The 27,304-nt window shown below is 45.0% G+C and overlaps 1 protein-coding gene across 1 annotated transcript; it reads right to left on the bottom strand.

The window, feature by feature from the left end:
* Positions 1-6,633: 6,633 nt before the first annotated feature.
* Positions 6,634-25,462, bottom strand: KIF3B (kinesin family member 3B). The gene is made up of 8 exons (XM_014456451.2): positions 24,001-25,462; positions 21,168-21,269; positions 20,831-20,953; positions 20,613-20,731; positions 14,757-14,870; positions 14,025-14,130; positions 10,761-10,939; positions 6,634-10,085 (listed from the first exon to the last, which is right to left on the bottom strand). The coding sequence occupies exons 1-8, from the start codon at positions 25,402-25,404 to the stop codon at positions 9,989-9,991; spliced, it is 2,244 nt and encodes a 747-aa protein (XP_014311937.1). The 5' UTR covers positions 25,405-25,462; the 3' UTR covers positions 6,634-9,988.
* Between the last annotated feature and the right edge of the window lie 1,842 nt (positions 25,463-27,304).

Here is a 27,304-nt window from a genome sequence, read left to right as displayed (position 1 = left end):
CTTGGCCCATTAGACACATCTCATGTTTTCATGTTCTCTCTCAAACCTCAAAATCACCCTGTGAAGTTACAGATGAGGAAACTGGGTTCTAAGACCCTAAAAGAGCCAGATGGAGACAGAAAGTAGATGAGTGGTTGTCTAGGCCTTTGTGGTTGGGAGGAAATTGGGAGTGGCTGCTAATGGGTACTTTTTGGGGGTGATGAAATGTTTTAAAATTGATGGTGGTGGCCCCAGCTGGGTGACTCAGTTGGTTGGAGCATCAGTCTGTGCACCAAAAGGTCGTGGGTTTGATTCCCAGTTGGGGCACATACAGGAGTTTCGGGTTTGATCCCCAGTGAAGGGCATGCAGGAGGCAGCCTATCGATGTTTCTCTCTTCCTCTCCTTTCCTCTCTCTCTCTAAAAGGTCAATAAAAACCATATTTTAAAAAATAATAATAAATTTTAAAAAACTAGCTCATGAAAAAAAGCGGGGAGGGGAGATGGTACATGGAAGAAAGTGGCAGAGGTGAAATTTCCATAGGCTTCAGATCAGAAACCTTGGGGCCATTGTTGCCTCTTTTTCTCTCACCACAATCCAGTTATCAGCAATAAACATATCCTAAGGCATGTTACCACTTCTCTCCTCTCCTACGGCTTGGTCCTAGCCACCACCTCTGGTCCAAACTACAGCCCCTCTTCTAAGCAGCCTTCTTGCCTGCCCCATTTGCTCTGTTCTCTACAAAGCAGTAGAGGGATCAGGTTTTTTTGTTTGTTTTTTTGTTAATCCTCACCAAGGATATTTTTTCCATTGATTTTTAGAGAGAGTGGGAGGAGGAATGGGAAGGGAGAGAGAGAGAGAGAGAGAGAGAGAGAGAGAGAGAGAGAGAGAGAGAGAGAGAAAGAGAAAGAGAAAAGGAGAAGGAGAAAGAGAGAGAAACATCGATGTGAGAGAGACACATCAATTGGTTGCCTCCTGCACATGCCCCAACCGAATCTGCATCCCAGGTATGTGTCCTTGACTGGGAATCTAACCTGGGACCCTTCCATGTGCAGGCGGATTCTCTAACCACTGGGCAACATGGGCCAGGGCTAGAGGGATCCTTTTAAAACATTCCTATCAGATTTCCCTCTTTTGCTTAAAATCCTTCAACTGTCTAAAAATAAAATTCACTTATAATTCAGAGTTAGCCCCTGGCCACCTTTCCAACCTCACTGCCCACTAGCCACACTTGCCTCCTTATCCCCAGTACACTCCCATCTCCAGACGTCTGCACTGTGGTTCCTTTTCCCTGGAATACTCTTCATTCCAGTCCCAGATACTCACACACTTGCTCCCTAATTTCACTCAGGACTCTGCTCAAATGTAACATATCACCATTGCAAAGAAGCCTTCCCTAGCCTCCCAATCTAACCCAAGCCAGCACCTCTCCCAGCTTGTCACTCTCTAACTCCTGACCTGCCTTGTTTGCCTTCACATACTGCACATCCTTCTATTACCCATCTATCTCCACCACTAGAATGTGACATCCCTAGGGACAGGGGCTTACTCTAGCTCTCTAGGACTAGAACAATGCCCAGAACATTGTAGATACTCAAAGAAATGAATAAATTAATCTGAGGCTGAAACCCTGGCTCCTCTTGCTGCTCCTGGGATAATCTAGCAAAGAGACTGTCATTGCATTTAACATGCTCCTTACTGAAATCTGCGACCCTCCCTGCACCCTGTCAGTACCTTATCTGCGCTGATTACCTTGATTTGTGCTTATTGGTGAATGGGGTAATTCCCTGCCAGACTGGGAGCTCTGGAAGGGCAGGGTTCTGAGCTGTAGGCCATGACACCTAGCAGAGTCTGGAACAACATATGTAAATTAGTTGACTGGACAAGGAAGGTAAATTTTAAAACCAATGGTAGAAGTTTAATTTCTCTGTTCCCAAATGCAGCAAAGGGCTCTCCTTCCAGACCACTACCCTGAAAAATCCCTTGGCCCCACTGTTAGGGAACTAGGATACTGAAGTCAAGTTCAAGTGCTCCTTGGAATTCCTTGGGTGGTGAGCTGTGCCAGGGAAAGCTCCTTGCAGAAAGGAATTTGCCAACTGAGCCCTGAAAACCTGTGTGAACAGCAGGGAAACTTAAAGCTGCACTTAGTGAAATTGCTTTCTGCGTTCTCAAAGAGAATAATAGCATGTGAGGCTGCCATAAGAAGAAAATGCTAAATTGAGGCGTGCTTCACTCCCACAAGGAAAGAAAAAGGCTTCCAGGGCTCTCCTATCTGCAGGATGTTCCATGGAGTCAAGACCCTTCCCAGCCCAGCTCTCATTTCTCCATTCCCATCACCAGCAAGTCCTCATGTGTTCATTCACATTCCCTTTGTCGGGCATGCTCTTCCCTCCTTCCCAAGTGGGTGACACCCTACCCATTCTTACAGAGCATGACGCAAATGCTTTACAAAGCCTTTCTCCACCTCTCCTGGCACATCATTCCTTCCTCTGACAGAAAATGCTATGCTGAGCCCTAGGTTTCATTCAGCACGAATCCAACCATTAAACTCAGGTGTCAAACTTGGAGAGGACAATAGGACATGCCTTCAGGGAACTTACAGTCTGGCGGGGGAGACCAAAGCAAAGAAATATATAATTGCAAGCTGGGAAAGGGAAGAAGAAGGAAACAAGGTAAGATAAGGACACCACACAGAGGTGGAGATGGAGAGGAACCAGAATGGATGGTGGGGGGAGGCTTTTTGGAAGAGGTGACATTTAACGGATACCTGATGGATGAGTCGGAGTTAGCCAAGCAAAGCGTGGGGAGAAGCCTCCAGAAAGAGGTTATAACACATGTGAAGGTGCCAAAGCATGAAAGCTGTTGGCATAACCCAAAGGAGGCCTGTGTGGCTCCAGCTTCGGAGGGCTGGAGAGTGGTGTGAGGAGAGGAAGCAAGTCTTCTGGTAGGTCCTAAGCACTCTGCCCTCAGAAGGGTGGGAGTACATTTCATTCCTCTCCATCCCCAGTGCAGAGCAAGACACCTGGTGCACGACAGGCATTCAACAAGTGTCCTGTGGGCTACACTGTCCCCAGAGATGCAGGTGATCTCTCGCTCTGCCCATTTCTCCCACCCCAAAAGCAAGTCCCCAGTTGGCTCGCTTAACTGAAGCACCCAGGGACGGTTAACCACAAGACTGGTGACAGAAACAGAGGATGAAACAGGAGCAGCTGCGAGAGCTACAGTTAGATCCTTGACAAATTCACTGGCAGGTGTGACCACAACATGGTCCTCGGAGACCATTCTGGGGGTAAACTTCAATCTGATGGCAACTCTAGTATAAGTGGGCCTCCCCCAAATCACACGTCCCAAAACAAAACCATCAGCATGGAGTTCAAAATACAGTCTCCAAGGTCAACTGTTTTTATTCACAACACTTCTGGCAACCAAATGTATGGGTTTTCCTCTCCGCTCAACCACCAATTCTCTGACTCTCCAGACACCAACTGCATATCCTACAGTTCTGGTACTACCTGGAGTTAGCACAGGTTAAGGACTCAGACCCACAAGACTGCCCCCACTTCAGATGCCAGTCAAAAGTCCCAGGTTGCCACTTTTATTTCTGACTGACTATAAATTGGTTTGATATTTAATATCAAACCTCTCTTCAGGTTTGATAATTGCTAGAATGGCTCACAGAACTCAGAAAAGGGCTTTAGTTACTATTACCCATTTATTATAAAGGATGCAACTCCCAGGAAGAGCCAAATGGAAGGAATGCATAGAAGATGGGGGAGTGGGGAGCCTCCATGCCCTCTTCGGACAGGCCATCCTCCAATGTGTTGACCAACCTGGGAGCTCTCCAAACCCCCGATGTTTAGGGGTTTTTGGTGGTTCCATTACATAGCCATGACGAAATCATTGCCATTGGTGATTAACTCAATCTCCAGTTCCTCTCCCCTCCCTGGAGGTCAGGGAGTGGGACTGAAAGATCCAAACCTCTAATCACAAGATGGGTTCCTCTGGCAACCAGCCCCCATCCTGAAGCTATCTAGGGGCCCAACTAGAGTCACTTTATTAGCATAAACTCCAATGTGGTTGAAAGGGGCTTTTTAGGAATACCAAAAGATACTTCCGTAACTCAGGAAATTTCAAGGGTTGTAGAAGTTCTCCAAGGACAAAGACCAAATATTTTTCTTACAGAATCATACAAGGTTTGAGTAGATTCTTGATTTAATTTTTTTTTTTTTTAACATTCCAGAAGATGCGAAGACAACTTGGTGAGTGGCAGGAATTTCCAAGTTGCTTAGCTTCCCTGCCTTGCACCACCGAATTAGCCCTTGGCCCAACGCTCATAATTCTTCAAATCACACTTTGAACTCTTGCTTTTTGACTAATGGATTTTGAACTATTCTACACTAAATCTTATTTAGGCTAAAGCAAGCTATGGTTTTTAACTCTTTTTAGAAAAGGGGGGGTATAGGGACATTACACATAGTTTGGAGGTATCTAATGAAGAAACACAATTAAGAATCATTTGCCTAAGTCACATAGGCCACTATCCTCTCTGCTCTTTAAATACTAGTATCTTGTTGGTATTTTTTAAAGTCCTATACTGTAATCTTTTCTACAATAGTTCTCCATGCTTCCCTCTAGTGCAGTGGTTCTCAACCTTCCTAATGCCGCGACCCTTTAATACAGTTCCTCATGTTGTGGTGACCCCCACTTTCATTGTTACAAATTGAACATAATTAAAGCATAGTGATTAATCACAAAAACAATATGTAATTATATATGTGTTTTCCGATGGTCTTAGGTGACCCCTATGAAAGGGTCGTTCGACCCCCAAAGGGGTCGCGACCCACAGGTTGAGAACCGCTGCTCTAGTGAGAGTAAAAAAGGACTGCAGATACCTTCTTCTTTAAAGAAAAAAAATGCTTTAATTGACTTGTTAGAGAGAGAGGGAGAAGGAGAGTGGAACATTGATGAGAAACATTGATCGGCTGCCTCCTGCATGCCCCCTACTGGGGATCGAGTCCTCAACCAGGGCATGTGCCCTGACCAGGTATCAAACCAGTGACTTGGTGCATGGGACTATGCTTAAGCAACTGAGCCACACTGGCCTGGGCTGCAGCTATCTTCTTATGAAACTCTACTACTCTGTTATACAAGGCCTTCACAAATGCTGTTCACTCACAAATTCCTTTCCAAATTTCTTATCTCACTAACTCCTTGTTCTCTAGATAAGCAGTCGCAAACCAGTGGTCTGCGGACCACTGGTGGTCCATGAGGTCCGAAAGGTTGGCGACCGCTGCTCTAAATATCACTGTAAATGTCATTTCTTCAGAAAGCCCTTTTCTATTTACCCACCAATCCAAATTAGGCTCCTGTTATTCTCTAATATCCTATAATATTACTTCATGGCATTTATCATAATTTGTAATTATACATTTGTGTGTGTTTGGTTAACACTTATCCTGTCTCTCCTTCCCCATTAAAGTACAAGCTCTGTGAGTTCAGGGACCATGTCAGTGTTGCCCACATCTATATATCCAATGCCCAGAATAGCATGGCGCATAGTAGGTATTCACCATATATTTGTTAAATAGTTAGCGGCTTTCCCTGGCTGAGTAGCTTAGTTGGTTAGAGTATGGTCCTGATATGCCAATGCTGCAGGTTGGATCCCTGGTCAAGGCACATACAAGAAGCAACCAGTGAATGCATAAATAAGTGGAACAACAAATCAATGTTTTTCTTTTTCTCCCCCCCCCCCCCCGCCCATTTCTCTCTCTCTCTCTACTCTCTCTCTCTCAAAAAAAAAAATCAATTTTTTAAAAATGCCAGCTTTTCTATAGAGGCCTAGGATTTTCTGAACATGATTTGCCCAGTACTAGCTTCTAGTACATTAGGATACAAATTGTTCATGGTATCTTCTGAACACAGGGCCTTGTCACAGCAGCAAGTACATTTTAAATGTCTGCTCTAGTCCACATACTATGTGCTTGTTGCTTTAAATCATTGCTAATCCTCACAATGGTCCTGCAAGGCAGGGATTATCACCCCATTTTACAGGCAAGGACCCCGAGATTCACAGAGGTAAATTAAATTCCTCATAGTCACATGGTTAGTAAGCAGACACAACCAGAATTCAGACCCAGCACAGAGGCCAGGGTCTGTGCCCTCTCTATTCAGTCCCTACGTCTCAACCAGGAAGCACAACCCCCCAGGGATATACTTCAGCAGGCCTGAGAATATGAGAAGCCACAAGACCAACATATGGCCCATTTCTGGTATTTCTTTTTTTCCTGATGGTAAATAACAAAAAATATTTTTGTGTAAAAAATACCCCCACATATTTTAAAGTATAATATGTAATACATTTACAGAAATTAAAAAAACAACACACCACAATCATTAAAAAGACATGTCATGGCTGTTGCCTAGGCTGGACCCTCCTTGGAAAAACATGAGAAGCACTTACTTGTCACTCTGTCTTGCTTCATTTTATGTCCCTTTATCTTGTTGCTCTATTTTTTAAATACCAGCATTCCAACTCAATCTTCATTTCCACTCCCACCCTCTTTTCACTAGAAAAATTAAAATGTTTAAAGAAAGTGACAGTGTATCAGCCACAGGCATATCATTTTCAAAAACGTTAGTCATTTATGAGGACACCTTTTTGTAGGTACAATAAATCTGATTGATTTTTATTACACATCTTAGTTTAGAATCACTTTTACATTCCTAGACAAAGAGATGATACAAATAAATATCAATTGTAAAACTTAGAGCCCCAAGTAATTGGCATGTTCTTTGTCTAAAGGTAGCCAAAGAGAAGGTCAAGATCAGTATTAACTCTAAAGAGCCATAAAGCCCACTGCCTCCTTCCTGCACCAGGATTACTCATTTCATAAATAACCTCAAAAGCATTTCATTCAAGAAACAAGGGCAAGGAGAAAGGTGGCAGATTTCTGAACAGTACAAGACAAAACCTTGTGAGATAGACAATAGCCAGGCCCACTGTTCTTATCCAGTTCCCTCTGAGCATTCTGATTATGGCTTTTAGAGTATATTAATAGCCCCATTTTCGTCCACTGATGGTGTTCCGATGGCCCAAGGTGTGACTTGCAGTGAGCCTTGACCTCTAGTGGGAGATGTGAGGCAGGACTGACATCCCATGTTAACAACAGGGAACTGACACTTCTCAGCAACTTGGCAACAACTTTACATTCAGTGAGGGAGGACTTACAAGAGTCAGACAGGAAAAGCAGAGAGCAGCCCAGGGCCCACGCCCGAGCTGCAGAACTCTGATGCCCTTGGTCATGGAGGTGTGGGTGGTGCAATTCAAGCAGCATGCAGGCAGGCATTCCATAGGGAACAATCCAACGTTAAGTCAGTCTTAAGAAAGTGCTTCATGCCTATGATTTCTGGCCTTGGGTTCTGGATCCAGGGGTCTGGGCGACAGGTGACTTTAAAATATAAAGCCAGATACATTCCTACTGATCAGAGCAGAAAGGCGCCTGATGAGGGTTGCACACACAGTCTCAAACTCCTTCTCTCAGATGATCTTCTTAGATAGCGTTAGGTTGGCTTCCAGACTTCACTAACTGCTGCTGGCCCTCAGATGGCTTGGAACACTCTAGCATGACTACAGACAGGAAACCTGGTCCCTCAGTGGGCCTGGGAGGTCCTTCACACATGTGGCTCAATTCAGAGCCCAACACAGCAGCTTATGTTCTGCTATCTGCTCTATTCAAATATTTATCGGATCCACTGTGAGAGAAGAAAAGCACCGGAGACTGCTTGGGAAGCGACAGCTTCGCCTCCACTCAGGTGTTCCTCCACTTTGTTCGCAGACCATCAGAAGAGTACAAGGCAAGCTGTTTCACTAGCCCTGCTTGTCAACTTAGCTTTCTTCTTTTGCCTTCTTAGAAAAGCTCTATGGTCACGCAACCACCCTTGGTCAGAATAGCCACCTTGAGATATCAGTATTAAGGTATCGTGTTATCTGCAGTGTTCAATTCTCAAACTTGCCAGATGAATATTTTCAGCCTATACAATTCATACTAGCTTTGAAAAAATGGGGGGCAAGAGACAGGTGTAACTGGCAGAAAACCATCTTAAGCTACCACCTGGTCATGTGGTTCCTATTCAAACTGGGAAAGTCTTAGTAAATAAGAGAGAAGCAGGGTTTGATCCCAAGGAAGATGAGGGAAGGCTCCATCAGGCTCTGGGAATTACTGAAAAGGACCCTGGGTTCAGAAAGAACAGTAACTAAAAAGGAGATAAGCTGCCAGATGACAGATCTCCATTTGTAGAATGCTGTGACATTGCACTTGGTACCTCCTCTTTCCCACAGGTTCTGATCCAGAAACGTGCCCTGGGGACTGAGCAGCTGAGTAAAAATATAACTCAAGGCCCACCTGAGTCGCCACCTTCCCGAGGCACCATGCCAGCAAGGTACACCCGGGAGGCAGACCTGGGGACTCACACTGCCCCGCAGGCTTGGCTCGTGGACTCAGACACCCACATGGGAGTGCTTCCAACTGGATTAGTCATTCAATGGGCCTTTAATACAGACAAAGGCAACAACTGTACATTAGTGTATTTCTAAAACCGGGCAAGTTCTTGGTCTCTATCTTTCTCTTACAGACACACATGGACACACTCAAAGAACATAGGCACCACTGTGCTTGCACATCCACACACACTTATGAGTTTCTCTTGGGGGAAAAAGGAGTAACATTCACCTAATGACCAACATAAAATGAAGCTTTGAATTTCAATAATACAAAGAACTAAAACTTATAAACCAAACTAGTATATGTAAACGGGGAACTTCTAACTCTCCTCTGAGCCTATGCAATCACACAGCACCTCCTAGCCACCCTTTAGGTTCTGCCTGGGAGAGCCACCATCCTAGGGTTTGGTGAGTTTCAGCTGAAGACAGGCAGGTTCATTTGCTCCCACCTTTGTCTTCCCTTCACACTGCACTGAGCCTCATGTCTCTGTCTCTGCATCTGCCTAGTACCCTTATGCTCTCTCCGTAAATATGGGACAAAGTGGGGAATTCAAAAGTGCCACCATATGTCTCATTCCCCCTACTTATGTCCAAACAGAGAAGGCAGAGCCAGCCTCCCTTGTCCCACAAAACAGGCCCACTGTAGAGCATGCTCGGGAGGCAGATGGGCCTAGGAAGGGTGCTCAGAGTACACGATTGGCTAAGATGGTGACAAATGAAGAGTAAAATGACACGGTGTATGGACGTGGCATCAGCTCACAGATTTATGTCTTTGACAGGATGGTCATGGTTTTGAGGTTTTTAAAGAAGCTGTTTCTCTAAACTCTCCAAGGAGGCAAAGGGAATGTGATTTCTACTGCTTCCAACATTAATCCCTCAGGAGTGAAATGGGTAGCTTCCTTGGACAACATTTCCTCATTCAGCAGATCCCAAAGATAGATCCCCTTCTTACTGAGGAGCATGGATCATGCCCACTGGGGTTTAGATCCAAATGAGATTTCTCATTTCAACCTACAAGAACAAGCACGTATTCAAGTTCTAGGGCTTCCACTTTTCAACCTCACTGTTATTTTATCCTGAGGCTCTAAAGACTTGGTCCTGCTAAGGTGACTCCTGATTCTGCCCTATTGTTCAACAAGAAGGGAGCCCAGTGTAAAGAACAGGCTAGAAAAGGAGAGGGGAGAAGGGAAGGGAAAGGAAGGGAGAGAAGGCAAGGGAGAAGGGAAGCAAGGTCACAGGTCATCCTCTTGCTTTCCACTTCGACTACCGCACTTTACCTTACCCATGCATATCTGAGATGCTAATTAAGGGACGTTACCCAGAGGAGCTGAATGCCAGGTTAGGACCAGCACCTTTCAGCCAGATTAAGTTGGTTAATCTGCAAAGAGGCCATCGCTTCTCCCCAGGGGAATGTTCTGAGTTTGGGCTGGAGTCCTCTCTGCAGGTATTTGCTCATCTCTTTTCTCAGAAGGCAAATGCTGTTTAAACCCCAGGAGAGCAGGAACTGGCTTTACTTTGGAACCAGCCCCCGAGACTGTGGATAAAGCTGAGATGCAGGGGTTCCTGAGGAAGAAGAGGAAGATCCCGACTTCCTTCCGCTTTTAGGCCTGCAAAAGTCAAGCACATGTTCACATTATTAAATGTCCCATCTCTGTCACCAGCACAGATCAGACTCCTTTCCCACCAAGTGCCATTAACATTTCCAGGTGCCCTTTCGTCAATGGCCTTTCAGCTGTAACAGCATGAGAATGGCATAGCCCGACCCTCTGCACATGGCCAACACAACCTGCCAACCAAGGAGTGAAACCTCAGGGAAGGGACTCTGATTCTCAGCCATTGTTCCTCCATTTAAATCAAATCTTGACTGTCTTCTCCAAAGTGGCAAAAAATATTAAGCTTCCAGGTAGAATTTCTTCCATTTTTGGTTTTACACCCAGTTGTTTCCTTAAACTTCTAATCCAGAATTTAATATGGTAGAATTTCTAATTTAGCACCAAATTAAGTCCCTGGTACCTGGTGGGGACCAAAGAACTGTCCCCTGTTTCACTAGAACACACGCTCCTTATACTAGGAACCAGGCACATTCGGCATTCTGGTATTCAGTCTACCTGGCATAATGCCAGAACCATAAATATTTGTGTAATAAGTGAATAAACCCAGGAGTAATATGGCATTATTTTCTGGTGTATCCTGTAAAGCATTTTATGATAAACAAGCACTCTTGCCACCTTCTACTTTCATTTGTCCTTGTCTAAAAACATAGGTCATCAAGAGCCACTCACCTGGTCTTGGATTTCTTATTTGCAGTACTTTCAAAGGATGATGCATCCACCTGTATTTCATCTTCGTCCTGCAGAGCCGCATCCAATGCCGCCTGGACTTTGGGGGCAATGGCGGGGCCCTCATAGTCCCTGGTGGTCCGGCTGGGCATGTCCAGCTCTAGCAGCACAATGTTTTCTGCCTGCAGAAGCACAGCCATCACCAGCAAGGTTGGTTTCCAATCAGACACAGAGAGTACAAGCAAAGTAGACCCCTCCGAAAGCAGAACTGCAAATTGCTTGCTACTCAGAGCCTACCTAGTTCCTGCCTAGCAGTGATGTAGTTTTATAACATTTTTCCTGGTGGGATTACAGATGCTTTTTATTTTCTTCTATAGGCTTTTCACTATTTTCCTTAAAATTTTTTTTTTTTAACAATGAACATGTATTATACCCTAAGGCAGTGATGGCGAACCTTTTGAGCTCGGCGTGTCAGCATTTTGAAAAACCTTAACTTAACTCTGGTGCCGTGTCACATATAGAAATTTTTTGATATCTGCAACCATAGTAAAACAAAGATTTATATTTTTGATATTTATTTTATATATTTAAATGCCATTTAACAAAGAAAAATCAACCAAAAAAATGAGTTCGCGTGTCACCTCTGACACGCATGTCATAGGTTCGCCATCACTGCCTAAGGGGAATAATAATAAATTAAGTAAAACCCATTTGTTGAAGACAATGTAAAAATACAAAAAGGTATAAAGAAGAACATAGTAATCACCAATAATCTCACCACCTACGGCAGCTTTGATGAATGTTTTGGTTGCCAAGGGGAGAGGGCAGGTATGGTGTATGTGTGTGGAGGGTGTGTGTGGTAGTGTATGTGCATGTAACCACATTTGAAAAATCAGTTTGGAAAAATAAATAAATAATAAAAAGAATAATCAGTCAGGGCCCGCTTTATAATTGGCCTTGTGGAGGGATTTCTTCACTTGCTACCCGGTGGTGGGCCTTTTCTGAGCTCCCCCATACCGAGGCAAATGCATATCAGAAGAGCACCCAGGTTACACGTCCTGTCCTCCAGCTCCTCCCACTCAGCAGAGTTCAGGCCCCAGCACTCCAGAGCGGGTAGGAGGGGTCACTGGGAGGAGAAGGTGAGGAGAGGGAGTGGCTTTACTTCTCAATTTTATATATTGAGATACTGCTTAAAATTTCTCTTAATGGATTGGGTCTATTGCTAAAAACACCTGCATGCCACTGCTTTAAATTCTACCTTTGGATCAGGTTTGCCCCCTGGAAATCTACATATTTGATTTGTAGGATTTAAAAGCATGTTTTTGGCTTAAGACATGAAATAACCGGCAAGATATGCACCCTCTGAAACTGTTATAAAAATGCTTCTGAGGATTCTGTCTGACACATTACTCATCTTCCACTATATAAGACTCCATCTAATACATCTTTTTTGCTTTTGTTTTATTTTAAATAACTCAATGCCAGGAAGACAGCACCTGAGGAGCTAATTCTAATCTGTTTCACTCTGGCTGCCAAGGGAGACTCAAATATATTTTAAATGAAAACCTTTCATTATCAAAATTATACAGGTTCCCCACAGTTATAAAATACAGATAAGCAAAAAGAAGAAAATTTAAATTGAGTGTACTTCTAATAACCAGGGATAACCAGTTCACATTTTGATATATTTTGTCCCAGATTTTTTTATTCATATATACACTGGCAGAACCAATTGTTTTATAACTTAACAATACATCATGTCTCCTGGTTCCTCCATTTACCAGCTACCTACTAAGGACTATTGCATAGAGTAGGTGGGAGGGTTTAGTAGAGAAAGCAATAAAGCACTCAGTATAGTGCCTGGCACACAGCAAATGCTTATAAATAGCTCATTCAGTATTATAATATGTTCGGGTCATTAAACAGGTCTTAATTGTGGCACTTTCAATTACTTCCTGACTGACCCACATTAAGTTAAATGGAAGTACCGTAACTTCTTTAACACATTTCCATCTCCTATCACTGACACCAACATTCTTCCCAGTCTTCCCAAAGAGCCATTTTTTTTAATCCTCACCTGAGGATATTTTTTCCACTGATTTTTAAAAATATATATATTTTATTGATTTTTTACAGAGAGGAAGGGAGAGGGTTAGAGAGTTAGAAACATCGATCAGCTGCCTCCTGCACACTCCCCACTGGGGATGTGCCCGCAACCAAGGTACATGCCCTTGACCGGAATTGAACCTGGGACCCTTCAGTCTGAAGGCTGACGTTCTATCCACTGCGCCAAACTGGTTAGGGCTCCACGGACTTTTTAGAGAGTGGAAGAGATAGGGAAAGACAGAAACATTGATGTGAGAGAAAAACATTGATTGGTTACCTCCTGCACAGGCCCCAAACACGGCCCGGGCCAGGGAGAGAAGCCTGCAACCAATGTGCCCTTGACCAGAATCGAACCTGGGACCCTTTGGTCCGCAGGCTGATGCACTATCCACTGAGCCAAATCGGCTATGGCTTCACAGAGCCATTTTAAATTTTTTTGTTTGTTTGTTTTGTTTTTATTTTTTATTGATTTCAGAGAGAGGGAGGAGAGATAGAAACATCAATGATGAGAATCATCGATTAGCTGCCTCCTGCACGCCCCCTACTGGTGATCTAGCCCATAATGAGGGCATGTGCCCCAACCCGGAACCAAACCATGACTACCTGATTCATGGGTCTATGCTCAACCACTGAGCCACACCAGCTGGGCCCACAGAGCCATTTAAAAACTTATCGTTAATATTTATTGGCCATTATGACAGGATGCTTATACTCTCCTCCTTCCCTAGTCCTGATTTTTCTAAATCTCGTTCTATTTTACCTTTCTATTTATAATTATTTTTTATTTGTTATTTGTTAAAATTGCTATATTAAGCCCAGCCAGCATGGCTCAGTGGTTGAGCATTGACCTATGAACCAGGAGGTCACAATTTGATTCCCAGTTAGGGCATATGCCTGGTTTGTGGGCTTAATCCCCACTGTGGGGTGTGCAAGAGGCAGCTAATCAATGATTCTCTCTCATCATTGATGTTTCTATCTCTCTCTCCCTCTCCAGTCCTCTCTGAAATCAATAAAAAAATATATTTTTAAAATGTTGTTACATTAATATAAATTTCCTCAGGTGCCTCTGGAAAGAGTCAGGATGAAAACTCTGACTTTGCAGAACGGTGTCTAAACTCCTCTAAAAGAGAGCGGAGAGGAAGACAAGAACAATCTTCTCACCCTGTACCGGGCCTCTGGACGAATCATCATGGACATTCTTGCGTGCTGGCTCAATGGTCTCTTATATCCCACAGCTGAGACGGGCCGCTTCATCATCTGCTGATTCCTGGAAATGCACTGCAGTGGTTAAAGACCTGGCTGGCGTGTGGTCCACAGCCCCAGGATCGGTCCTGTGGAGCCAGCACTCAGAAGACTCTGAGCCTGCTTAAAGAGAACCTGAAGCAAGTGACTCCCTGGATTGAGGGCTGACATGGAAATGACACACGAGCTGCTTCTACTTTCTGCTTGAGTTGCCGTCTGAGATGGTAGGCATGAAGCATAGCTGTCAACACTCCCCACCCCTGTGTCCTTGGCAGACATCTTCCATTTTTCCAGCAGGACCCAGACTTATACTGAGAGTCCTTCTCAAAACGGTGTCAGACTGACACACAAGATAACACCTGCCTACTGCCCCTCATCTGGCCTATCTTGCTTCACTTGACAGCTGGGAAGCTGAAATGAGGAACTCAGGAAAGGTCATTAGTTCACTGTGACAAAGTCTCCCAGTTCTAATACCGTACTCATCAAACTTTTATCTTGTGGAACTATGGCCATCACAAAAGCAGAGATGCAGCTGGTTCCATCTTTAAATGAATGAAACTGCGTTCTTACCATACCCCTCTGGCCAAGTCCAGCTTATCAACATTCCTTCCCTCCTGCCCACCTTAAAGTCTACTTAAAGTAGTGACTTACTCCAGTCTGGTTATAGGATGTAATTTCCAATGATCTTCCTCTTCGTCAAAGAAGGATCTATTCATAATTTTACTTTTTTCTTCCAGAGGGATAAAGTTTTCTATAATAAGATGCCTGTAAGAGCACACATACAGGGGTGAATACAAATAGAGAAAGAATACAGAGGGAGTGTTCGCTATCTGGTCCCATGTGTAGTGAGTAATTAGATAAGTCAAGTTACTCAGCAAACATTCACTAAGCAGGTACCATGAACCTGACATCATACAAAGAACTGGGATCAGACATGAATGACACTTGGTCCCTGCCTGAGACAGAGAGGTAACGAACGGTACAGCACTCAGGTATGACAGGTGCTGACAGTGGTCTGCCCTAGGAATAAGGAGAAGTAGCTTGAGGAGCTGAAAGAACTGAAGAGGGAGATGATACCTGGCCTACACTAGAGTGAACCTGTGCTATTTGAAGTGCCTTTTGGAGGAACACTGGTACTGCTAACCCACTCATTAACTTCCAACATGCTGAAAACAGATTAGAAATTAAACTGCTTCCTCCAATCCCCTGGATTGTTGCCAGAGATGGAAAATTTCACATTCTAATCACTAGGACAAAGAGTAGGACCAAATATTTCAGTCCCTTAGACTTCTCAGAATGAAAACCATTCCTGAGAAGAGTTTGTGTCAGAAGCATCCAGGGAACATGGCAAACAGTGAAAGAGGAGACCGCTGGGTGTGTCTCACCATGGTGATGACTGTCTCCTGCCACATTTCTGCATTCACTCTTTCAAAACCTCAGGACAGAACAATGCCAAAGGGGTGTTAATGTGAGAGGGACGCACAACACCAGAGGTGAAGGGCACTGGCTGTAAAAAACAGACCGACTCACTGTTTATTCAAAAGAAGAGCTAAAAATGCCTTCATTAAGGAAAAAATACAGTATTCTGGAGAGATGAATTTTCTCTTCATTTTACTTGACATTTAAGAAATTATTTTTCAAACATATATTTGTTCGTTTTTCTGATTTTAAAGGGCCTATTTACACGTTAGAAATTTTGGAAAAATATCATTACACATAATTTCACTATCCAGAAATAGCTATTATTAATATTTTGGCATATTTTGTTCTGATCTCTTTTCCAGGTGTGCATACCTAGAAAGAGGACTAATACATACATTTAATATTTTTTAATTTCAACCCTTTATAAAAAAATTATTGATTTTAGAGAGAGGAAGGGGGGGAGAGAGAGAGAGAGAGAGAAACATCAATGTGAAAAAGAAACATCAATCAGTTGCCTACTGTACACTCCCTGACTGGGATCAAACCAGCAACTTGGGCATGTGTCCTTACGGAAATCTAACCTGCCATCTTTCGGTGTATGGGATGACACTGTAACCAACTGAGCCACATTGGCCAAGGCCATTCATTTAATTTTAAGGGCTTCTTTTAAAATTTAAATCGTGGTTGTTAAAATAATCCCTTTGAAAAGTTCTTCTTTAAAGAAAAATTCCAGCTAATGCTGTGGAAGGACTGACATAGAAAAACATCATTTTGTAAGCCCTAATGAAATAAAAGATCCAGACAAAGATCATTATTGGTTGAAACTATTAGGTCAATGGTTTTCAAGCCAAACTGCACATTAATATCATTTAGAGAGTTCTGAAACACATCTTGCCCAGATCCATGACAAATCAATGGTTCTCAAAGTATGTTCACCGAACCAGCAGGAGCAACGACTAGACCTTGTTAGAAAGGAAAATTCTCAGGCCCCACCCCAGACACTGAATCAAGCTCTCTGGGTATGAGGCCCAGCCATCTGTGTTTAACAAGCCCTTCAGATGATTCGGTGCCTGCTAAACTTTAAGGACCCTGCCCTATATAAAAATCTCTGGGGTGGGGCCCAAGAATCATTACTTTACAAACTCCTGAGATGATTTCTATGTTGAGAACCAGTGTTTCAGCGCTAGCTTTCAGTTAAAGGAAAAAAGGGGAGACAGAGACACAAATTAGACAACTCCATGAAGAAGCAGACCAACAAATCCAGAATGTGAGATATTTCTACAGGCTATCTGACCCAACTTTTTCAACAAGTTAACTAGAAGATAAGTTCTTTTTTTTTTAAATAGATTTTTATTGATTTTTTACAGAGAGGAAGGGAGAGGGATAGAGAGTTAGAAACATCGATTAGAGAGAAACATTGATCAGCTGCCTCCTGCACTCCCCGCACTAGGGATCGAGCCTGCAACCAAGGTACATGCCCTCGACCGGAATCGAATCCGGGACCTTTCAGTCCGTTGCCCGACGTTCTATCCACTGAACCAAACTGGTCAGGGCTAGAAGATAAGTTCTTAACAGAGAAATGGATTGCTCCACATTAAAATAAAGTTAAGAGACATAATTACCAAATGCAATATGTGGTCCACATATAGATCTGAATATGAACAAACCGAGAATATCTGAATATGGACAGACTATGAGAAAATACTAAGAAACTTAATGTTAATTTTGTTAGGTGGAAAGACAATATGTTCTATAAAAAATCAACGGTAGTACCCTGAAAGAAAATTAAAAAAACAATTCCATATAAATAGCATCAAAAATAGAATATTTAGGTTTAAATTTAACAAAAGAAGTGCAAGTAGTTGTGCACTGAAAACTATAAAACAGTTTTGACAGAAAACGAAATTCTAAATAAATAGAAAGATATCCTATATTCATGGATCAGAACACAATATTGATAAGATGACAATATTTTCCAAATTGATCTACAGATTCAACACAGTCCCTATTACAATTACAGCTGGCTTTTTTTCAGAAATTGACAAGCTGATCTTAAAATTTATACGGAAATAGCCCTGGCCAGTGTGGCTCAGTTGGTTGAACATTTTCCCATGCATTGAAAGGTCGCCGGTTTGGGCCTGGCTGACGTGGTTCAGTGGCTGAGCATCAGCCTATGAACTAGAAGGTCATGGTTCAATTCCCAGTCAGGGCACATGCCCAGGTTGCAGGCTCGATCCCCAGTGTGGGGCATGCAGGAGGCAGCCAATCAATGACTCTCTCTCATCATTAATGTTTCTGTCTCTCTCTCCCTCTCCCTTCCTCTCTGAAATCAATAACAATATATTTATATATACTAGAGGCCCGGTGCACAAAAATTTGTGCACTGGGGGGGGGGGGGGTCCCTCAGCCCGGCCTGTGGCCTCTCGAAGTCTGGGACCCCTCGGGAGATAACGACCTGCTGGCTTAGGCCTGCTCCCGGGTGGCAGAGGGCATGCCCAAACCCTAGGTGCAGCCCCTGGTTGGGCTCAGAGCAGGGCTGATTGGGGAGTTGGGGCGCTGCCACCTGTCATGCACAGAGCAGGGCGGATCGGGAGGTTGTGATGCCACCCTCAGTCACGCTCAGGGTAGGGACGATTGGGGGGTTGGGGCACCACCCCCTGTCACACTCGAGGCAGGGTCGATGGGGAGGTTGCGGCGCCACCCCCTGTCACGCACAGAGCAGGGCCGATCAGGGGGTTGAGGAGCTCCCCCCCTGTCACTCACAGAGTAGGGCCGATAGGGGAGTTGGGGCACCGCCCTCTGTCACACACAGAGCCGCAGGGCGATCAGTGGGTTTGGGCGCTGCCCCCTGTCACGCACAGAGCAGGGCCGATCAGGGGGTTGAGGAGCTCCCCCCCGTCACTCACAGAGTAGGGCCGATAGGGGAGTTGGGGCACCGCCCTCTGTCACACACAGAGCCGCAGGGCGATCAGTGGGTTTGGGCGCTGCCCCCTGGGCAATCAGTGGGTTTGGGCGCTGCCCCCTGTCACGCTGATCCCGGTGCCGGGAGGCCTCGCGGCTCCGCTGATCCCGGTGCTGGGAGGCATATTACCCTTTTACTATATAGGATAGAGGCCTGGTGCACGGGTGGGGGCCGGCTGGTTTGCCCTGAAGGGTGTCCCGGATCAGGGTGGGGGTCCCCACTGGGGTGCCTGGCCAGCCTGGATGAGTGGATGATGGCTGTTTGCATCTGGTCACACCCCCTTCAGGGTGGGGGTCCCCACTGGGGTGCCTGGCCAGTCTGGGTGAGGGGCTGAGGGCTGTTTTCAGGCTGGTGGGTGACTGAAGCTCCCAACCGCTCCTTTTTTTTTATTCCGGGCCAGCTTTAGCTCTGAGGCTTGGCTCTAGCTATGAGACATCCTCTGCTGAAAGCAGGGATCTGGTTTGTTTGGGTTCTATAATCGAAACACTGTTTCAACTCCAGCTCTGAGGCCCAGCTGTCTGAAAGCAGGTTTCTGGGGTTTTGTTTAGCTTCTATATTTGTAACAATGTTTCAAACTGCAAGCTCAGAGGCCGGCAGCAGCAGGCGGGGAACGTTGGAGTCCTCCGTCACTGAAGCAAGCAAGCCTCATGTTCGCTTCAAGCTGCCTGGCTGCCGGCCGCCATCTTGGCTGGCAGTTAATTTGCATATCGCCCTGATTAGCCAATGGGAAGGGTAGCGGAGGTACGGCTAATTACCATGTTTCTCTTTTATTAGATAGGATATTTTTAAAAAAACCCAGAAAGGTCACCAGTTTGATTCCCAGTTATGTTGTATGCATGACACAACCAGTCGATGTTTCTCCCTCACATCAATGTTTCTTCTTTCTCCCTCTCCCTTCCTCTCTCTTTGAAATCAATCACTTATATATATATATATAGTGATTGATTTTTTTTTTTTTAGAGAAAGAGGAAAAGAGAGGGAGAGAGATAGAAACATCATTGAGAGAGAAAAATCAACTGGCTGCCTTCTGCACGCCCCCTACTGGGGACTGAGCTGCAACCCAGACATGTGCCCTGACCAGGAATCGAACCAGTGACCTCTTGGTGCCTGGGTCGATGCTCAACCACTGAACCACACTGGCCAGGCTAAATATATATTTTTTTAAATTAATTTGAAAGAGAGGGAGGGGGCAAAAGAGTGAAGGAAGCGGAGAGAGGAGAGAGAGAGAGAGAGCAAGAGAGAGAGAGAAATATCAATTTGTTGTTCCACTCATTAATGCATTCATCGGTTGCTTCTTGTATGTGCCCTGACTGGGGACTGAAACCCACAACTTTGTCATATAGGGACAATGCTCTAACCAACTGAGCTACCTGGCCCGGGTAAATATATAGTTTTTAAAAACTCACTTGTATACTTTAAATAGGTGAACTGTAACGTATGTGAATTATATTTCAAGAAAGCTTTTTAAAAATTGCATTGTGGTCATGTAAATATGCAGGAGTGACATAACATGAGGTAAGGTTTGCTTTAAAATACTTTTATGGCCCTGCCTGGTTTGGCTCAGTGGATAGAGCATCGGCCTGCGGACCGAAGGGCCCCAGGTTCGATTCCGGTCAAGAGCACATGCCTGGGTTGCGGGCTCGGTCCAACGTGCAGGAGGCAGCCAATCAATGATTCCTTCTCATCATTGATGTTTCTATCTCTCTCTTCCTCTCCCTTCCTCTCTGAAATCAATAAAAATATATTTTTAAAAATACTTTTATGAAAGATGACAAAAGATGTTTTATCATTGAATTTGGGTGATGGGTATTTGGGTGTTCTCTATACCATTCAGAAAATTCTAGTTAATAAAAGATTCCTTCTCATTAATAGATAAAGGTGAGGCCAGAGTCCTGAAAGGCTTCAGGAGGGCAGCGTGGAAGGAAACTTGGAGATCATCTGGTGAAATCATTCCCTTCACAGATGAAGTCCAGAGACAGAAAGTGACTTTCTTACCAATAGAGGACAAAGTGACAGGAGATGAGCTGGAGAGAAGGGACCCTGTCCTCAGGGAAGTATTTCTTACTTAACAAACAACAACCCAGCAAGTGGCTGGGGGGCGCCATGGAGGGCCCAGAACTTACTTGAGTTTCAGCTCCCTGGTGAGCTCATTCTGAGTCTGCTCCAGCTCCTGCCGCTCCTTGATGTGCTCTTCCTGGAGGTCATGGATCTCCGCCTTCACTGCCTGAAGCTTGGAGAAGAGCTGGAACCCAGGGGAGAAGCAGATGAGGAGGGTAGCCCGCGAGCTCTCCCTTTCCCCCAAGTCTCAAGACACCTCTGCCTGGCCTGGTTCCTTTTATACCTTTTTGAGTTTTTTGGTCTTGATGTCCACCTCTTGCTGCAACGAGCTGTAGGTCTCTTTAAGTTCTAAGGTCTCCTCATCTCGACTTTCCATCTGTTGCTGGATTTCTCTTTCTCGACGTTTCTGAGCAACATTCCAAAATTCATCAGCTTGCCTAGAGACAATGTCTACACAAGAATATAGGGCAGGGCTGCTCCAGATCAGAGTCTCCCGCTAGGAAGGGGCTACCACAGCTCATTTCCATTCCCTCTGAAGAGTCTGATACAAGAGATATTTGCTTGGTAGCATTAACGTGCCTTACCCTCCACATTCTCCCCAAACAGGAATGAAAAGTTACCTGCTCTGCAATTTCCTGCCGTTTTTGCTCCAGGATTTTCTGCTGTTCATTGGTATGATCTACTATATTTTTTCCTCCAACAAGCAGCTTACTCTCCATGGCCTAAGGAAAGAGTAGAATCCATCTTGTGAATGGTCTCCCTCCGAATGTATCTTCTCAGAGGGAGACTCGTACAGGTGCCTCTCCCTCTTCCTGGACTGAGGCAAAGGGGGCGGACTCCAGAGAAAAATATATTGTGTTCAGCTGTGTCTTGCTCATCACTGCGATGGGGCTGAGGGGGCTCCACCTTGGAAATACAGAAGATACATCTTCTCCAGACATACACCAACTTCAGCTTTCTTTTAACAAAAAACGTTTCAGTGTGAATAGCAAAGCTGAGAGGCCACTGAGGGCCACAGACAAGTAAGCAGGTTCTTACTCTACGGGTCAGAAGCCATCATGAGGGAAAAAAACAAGTAATAATGGGAGAGGCACACAGGAGGGAGAGAATTCAGGCTTTAGGAGGGAGTCAGGAAAAGTTTCCTGTCTCAGAGACTTCTACAGAGTGCTGAAGTCAAATAGAAATCAGCCAAGAAAAAAAATTTGTGTGAGAGGGTAGGGTAGGGAGTGGTGATACATGAAGTTGGCAAAGCAATCAGGGGTCAGTCAGTTCAACAACCTCAAAGCTCTGTTATGGGAACTAAACGTGATCCTGAGAACTGCAGCAAACACGGCCATGTTCGTTGAGCATGACAGTACACAATCAGATCTGTGTTTTAGAAACATGACTCCATGCCACAAGGAGAATGACAGGAGGAGGGCAGGCTGAGTGCAGGGAGACCAGCCAGGCAGCTGTTTTGAGGGTCCAGGCCTGGGCTAGGGCAGTAGTGGAGGAGGAGAGCAAAGGGGATGATGGGTCCAAGAGATCCTGGTGAGACGGGAGTCAGAGGCGGTGGGACTGACTGCGCCCAAAGGGAGCAGTAATGCTGAGTCCGGCCACATTTGGCTTCTGAGAGTTGCCTAAATACACCAGGTAGTTTAGAGACTCTAGGTGTTCCTGGGCCTGGATAACAGATATGATCCTAAAACACAGCATGCAAATCAAACATGGGCACTCCCAGTTACCCTTCAAGTGCAGGAGTGAGGAGGGTGGGGCAGTGTTTGGAACACTAATGGAACCCCTTTAGAAAGCTGCTCCCTGAAACAGTCATCTCCTAATTGTGTTGTACATGAATCCATTTTCGCATCAGGTCTTCAGAGTCCTGGAAAGGACCCCTGTCTCTGAAAATAAATTAGTACCCAGCTCTGTGTGAGGGCTACCATGAGCCACAGACAAAGTATGGCTTCATATAGCAGGGGGAGGGGAGGGGAGAGAGAGGTCACTTGTCCTTTTTAAATAAGCATACATACATTTTAGAGCAGAAATAAAAAGTGTGCATACATTCAATGAGCTAGAACCCAACGTGCCAGAGGAATTCTGGCTCGTGGTCATCCGAGGATTCCAGGGCGAGCTCTGCACCCTCTTCTGCCATGGACGCCCAGTGGCAGCCCCGGGTCCAGGCACCTGATGGAGCAGTAACTGCCACCAGAAGACGGTTCAACACAGGGAGCCTCCTTGCTCTAGAATACTGGTCAGCAACGCACAGCTGGAGGTTGGGGGAGGGACTGACTACAGGGAGCGTTTGATGAAACCGTCCTGTATATTGTGTGATTACTGCACTGCATGTTAAAACCACAACGAGCCCGGAGGGTGTGGCTCAGTTGGTTAGGTGTCATCCTGTGCACCGAAGGGTTGTCTGTTTGAATCCCGGTCAGGGCACATGCCTGGGCTGTGGGCTCTATCCCCAGTATGGGGCGTGCATCAATGTTTCTCTCTCTTACATCAATGTTTCTCTCTCTCTCTTCCCTCTTTCCCTTTCTCTTTCTCTAAAAATCAATTAAAACACACACACACACACACACACACACACTAGTATATATATACCACAAATTACCATTTTATATTCACTAGATATACAAAAAAACTACAGTCTGATAATCTAAGTGTTGGTAAGGATGAGGAGCAACCTGAACTCATATGTTCCTGGTAGAAGTTTCAATTCACAGGGCTACTTTAGAAAACAACTTGTCATCATCTAGTAAAGTTGAAGCTGCACATATTCTAGGACCTAGCAGTGTCAGACAAGAAATTCTTGTATGTACCTGTTCTCCTGGAGCCAAGTACAAGAACGTTTATAGCAGAAAATGGAAACAACCCACTCTCTCAGAAGATTGGAATACCGTGCAACTCTCAGAATAGTAATAATGAATGAATGAATCACAGCTATAGGCATCAATGTGGATAAATCTCATTATCATAACACTGAGTGAATAAAAGCAAATTGCAGCAGTGAGAATCCATTTATATAGAAGTCAAAAACAATGTGAAACTAAAACTATCTTTTATTTAGAGATATATACATATATGGGAAAACTATAAAGGAAATTAACCAACAAATCTAAGATAATGATTACCTGGTGGGTGTGAGGGGACACAAAGAATTCATAAAGATATGGTTGTTGTCCTATTTCTTACACTGGGTGGGCGGAGGGTAATATGGGTGTTAGTTTTAATGCTGCTTTTTATACCTTGCACATATGCAACAATTATTCTTACTATGAATTCAATATTTAAATTTTTTAAATTTGAAAACCTTCTTCTTCATTCAATACAATTCGACAAATGTTTATTGGGCACTGGATATCATGGAGCTACTGGGAATGCAGAACCAAAAGAAACATCATCCCTCATGTCATTTTTTTTATAAAAACAAAAGATTTGAAAGAAAAAGAAGGCCCAAGAGGAGTCTATTACCTTGATTTTGGCGCCCAGCATCTCGGCAGCATCCTTCTCCCGCCGCAGGTCCTCCATCTTCTTCTCCTTCTCTTTCAGCAGCTTCATCTTCTCCTCTGCAACCAAGCTGTGGTCCTCTACAATGGCCCGCTTCTCAATCTCCAGCTTTTCTTGCTGTTCCCGCCAATAATCATCCTTATCTTCCCCTTCCTCCTCACCCTCTTCTCCCTCGTCCTCCTCGTCTTCCCCACCCCCACCACTGCCACCACCTTCCCTCCGCTTCTCTCGCCTCTTTTTCCTGCCAATGGACCGTTTTTCTAGCTGGGCCTTGAGCCGAGCAATCTCTTCCTGGAATTCTCGAAGGAGGGCATCCTTAGGGTCCTCATTGACCCTTGGCTTGTTCTTGATGTTTTTGGCACGGTTGGCATATCTCAGGGTGGTCAGAGTTTCTTCTACATTGTAAGAGGCAGGCCCCACATTGGCCACCATCACAGTTTTAGCGTTGCCACCAAGAGAATCTTGGAGGAGCCTGGTAAGCTTTGAGTCCCGATATGGAATGTGAGTGCTTTTGCCGTCCACCAGGGCAGAGATGACATTACCCAAGGCTGAAAGGGACAGGTTGATCTTGGTCGCTTCCTTCAGTCTTTCCCCTTGTGCACCGGTCTTGGCTTGCCGTTCACTGCCAGCAAGATCGACAAGGTTCAATTTCCCTACACGAATGTGGTTTTCTCCATCAAGGCCCACCTCACTGCACTCGATGGTGATGACAAAAATTGCATGAGAACGCGAACTGTGCTCATTCATGTTAGTAGCACCAACAGAACGGTTCTGGTTCCCCACATTCATCACGTGCTCTATTTCCTTCACGCTCTTGGTGACGAAGGAAGACAGGTCTTTCACATACACTCCAGTGTCAGGCCTCTCTTTGAGCTCAAGCCTTTTGGTCTGATCCTTTGAGAGCAAATCTCGGATCTCCTCCTGGTAGATCTCTAAGTAAGAAGCCCTGACCAGGTACTGTTGATTTTGGGATCGAGAGATATGGGTGAAGATGTGATCAAACGAGTTAGGGATGACCCCTCTTTTTTCAGGGTCACCACGGACTCCTTCCATGGTGTAGGTTTTCCCAGTCCCTGTTTGTCCATAGGCAAAAATCGTCCCATTGAAACCCTGCAGAACGGAGTCCACAAGCGGTCGGAATGTCTCATCATAGAGTTCAAACTGCTTGGCATTCCAGTCATACACTGCATCAAAGGTGAAGGTCTTGGGCATTTCATGGGCCACTCCTCGGGGGTTCTTCACAGACACCTGGCCCAGCTTCACATCCACATCCACCACCTTGTCATACGAAGCGGCCTTTTCCTTGCCATTCATGGGCCGGCAGCGAACCACCACCCTGACTGACTCTGAGCTTTTTAACTTGGACATGATGAACTCTGACCAGGTCAACCCTGAAGGCTATGATGTCTCAGGATGCTAAGGTCCTAGAAAAAAAGCAAAAGTAAGTAAGGACAGTACAGCTGTCAGTGAAGGCCGCTCAACAGCAACTGACACACCCGCGTCACTTTCATCTTGCTAACCTTCTGATAGCTGCATTTCTTTTATTTTAATTTATTTTTAATTTTTCAATACTAAAAGTAAACCGGCTAGGGCAGACAGCTACATTTAATAACTTTATTATACTGTATACTTTCTCACAGGACCTTAACCAGCTTCAGTGGGAAAAACAAAAACTCTAGTCCACCAATAGTGTTAACTGGCTTGCCCTCTCTGCAACCAATGTTTTATCTTATGTTACAGGTTGAGGCAGCTGGAAACCTTCTAAAAACCTGAGTAATCTTATATCCTGTTGAACTACTACAACCTCTGCATAGAGTAATTTGGAACTATCTATCAAAATTTTAAATGCACATACCTTTGAGCTAGCAGTTGTATTTCTAAGAATTTATCTTACAGATACAAGGGTATCTGTTGTGGCAGCAATAGACTGAACAACCTCAATTCCCATCAAGAGGGGGCTAATTAAATAAATTAAATATATTTCACATATGTAGTGGAATCCTATGTAGTTACTATAAAGAATGTGCTGATCTAAATGTAGTCCTACACCAAGATATGTTGTTAAGTGAAAAAGGTAGCTGAGGCCCTAGCCCATTTGGCTCAGTGGATAGAGCATTGGCCTACGGTCTGAAAGATTCCAGTCAGGGGCACATGCCTGAGTTGTGGACTCGATCCCCAAAAGGGGGCATGCAGGAGGCAGACAATCAATGATTCTCTCTCATCATTGATGTTTCTCTCTCTCTTTCCCTCTCCCTCCTTCTCTGAAATCAATAAAACATATTTTTAAAAAAATAGGTAACTCACATAGTTCTTGATTCAAAAGGTCCTTTGGTGACAGTTCCCTCTACGTCACCTGTTCTCCAGCCACCTAGTTCCATTCCCACAAGGCAAGTGTTATTAAATTTTAATCTTTCTGAACTAGCTAATGTATAACAAGCAAGTATCCTATCTAATAATAGAGAAACATGGTAATTAACCGTAACTTCCCTACCCTTCCCATTGGCTAATCAGCGAGATATGCAAATTAACTGCCAACCAAGATGGCGGCCGGCAGCCAGGCAGCTGAAGCGAACAGGAGGCTTGCTTGTTCCAGTGATAGAGAGAGCCAAGGTTCCCCGCCTGCCGCTGCCAGCCTCTGAGCTCCAGTCTAAGAAACAATGTTGCAATTATAGAACCTAAACAAACCCCAGAAACCTGCTTTCAGCCAGCCAGGCTCGGAGCTGGAGCTGCAACAGTGTTTCAATTATAGAAGCTAAACAAAGCCCAGATACCTGCTTTCAGCAGCCGAGGTCTCAGAGCTGGAGCCGAGCCTCAGAGCTAAAGCCGGCTCTCAGTTCCAGTGACAGCCATAGAAGGTAAATAAATCCCAGAATAAAAAAAAAAAGGCAAAAAAGGAGAGGTTGGGAGCTTCAGTCACCTGCCAGCCTGAAAACGGCCCTCAGCCCCTCACCCAGACTGGCCAGGCACCCCAGTGGGGACCCCCACCCTGAAGGGGCTGTGGCCAGCTGCAAACAGCCATCATCCCCTCATCCAGACTGGCCAGGCACCCCAGTGGGGACCCCCACCCTGAAGGGGGTGTGACCAGCTGCATACAACCATCATCCCCTCACCCAGGTTGGCCAGGCACCCAGTGGAGACCCCCACCCTGAAGGGGGTGGTGACCAGCTGCAACAGCATCATCCCTCACCCAGCTGGCCAGGCACCGAGCGGAACCCCACCTGATCCGGGACACCTTCAGGAAAACCAAGCAGCCCCACCCGTGCACCAG

This window comes from Myotis lucifugus, unplaced genomic scaffold, assembly GCF_000147115.1.
Source record: "Myotis lucifugus unplaced genomic scaffold, Myoluc2.0 scaffold_60, whole genome shotgun sequence".
NCBI lineage: Eukaryota > Metazoa > Chordata > Mammalia > Chiroptera > Vespertilionidae > Myotis > Myotis lucifugus.
Note: the sequence above shows the minus strand (reverse complement) of the source record. Positions and strands in the feature narration are given on the sequence as shown.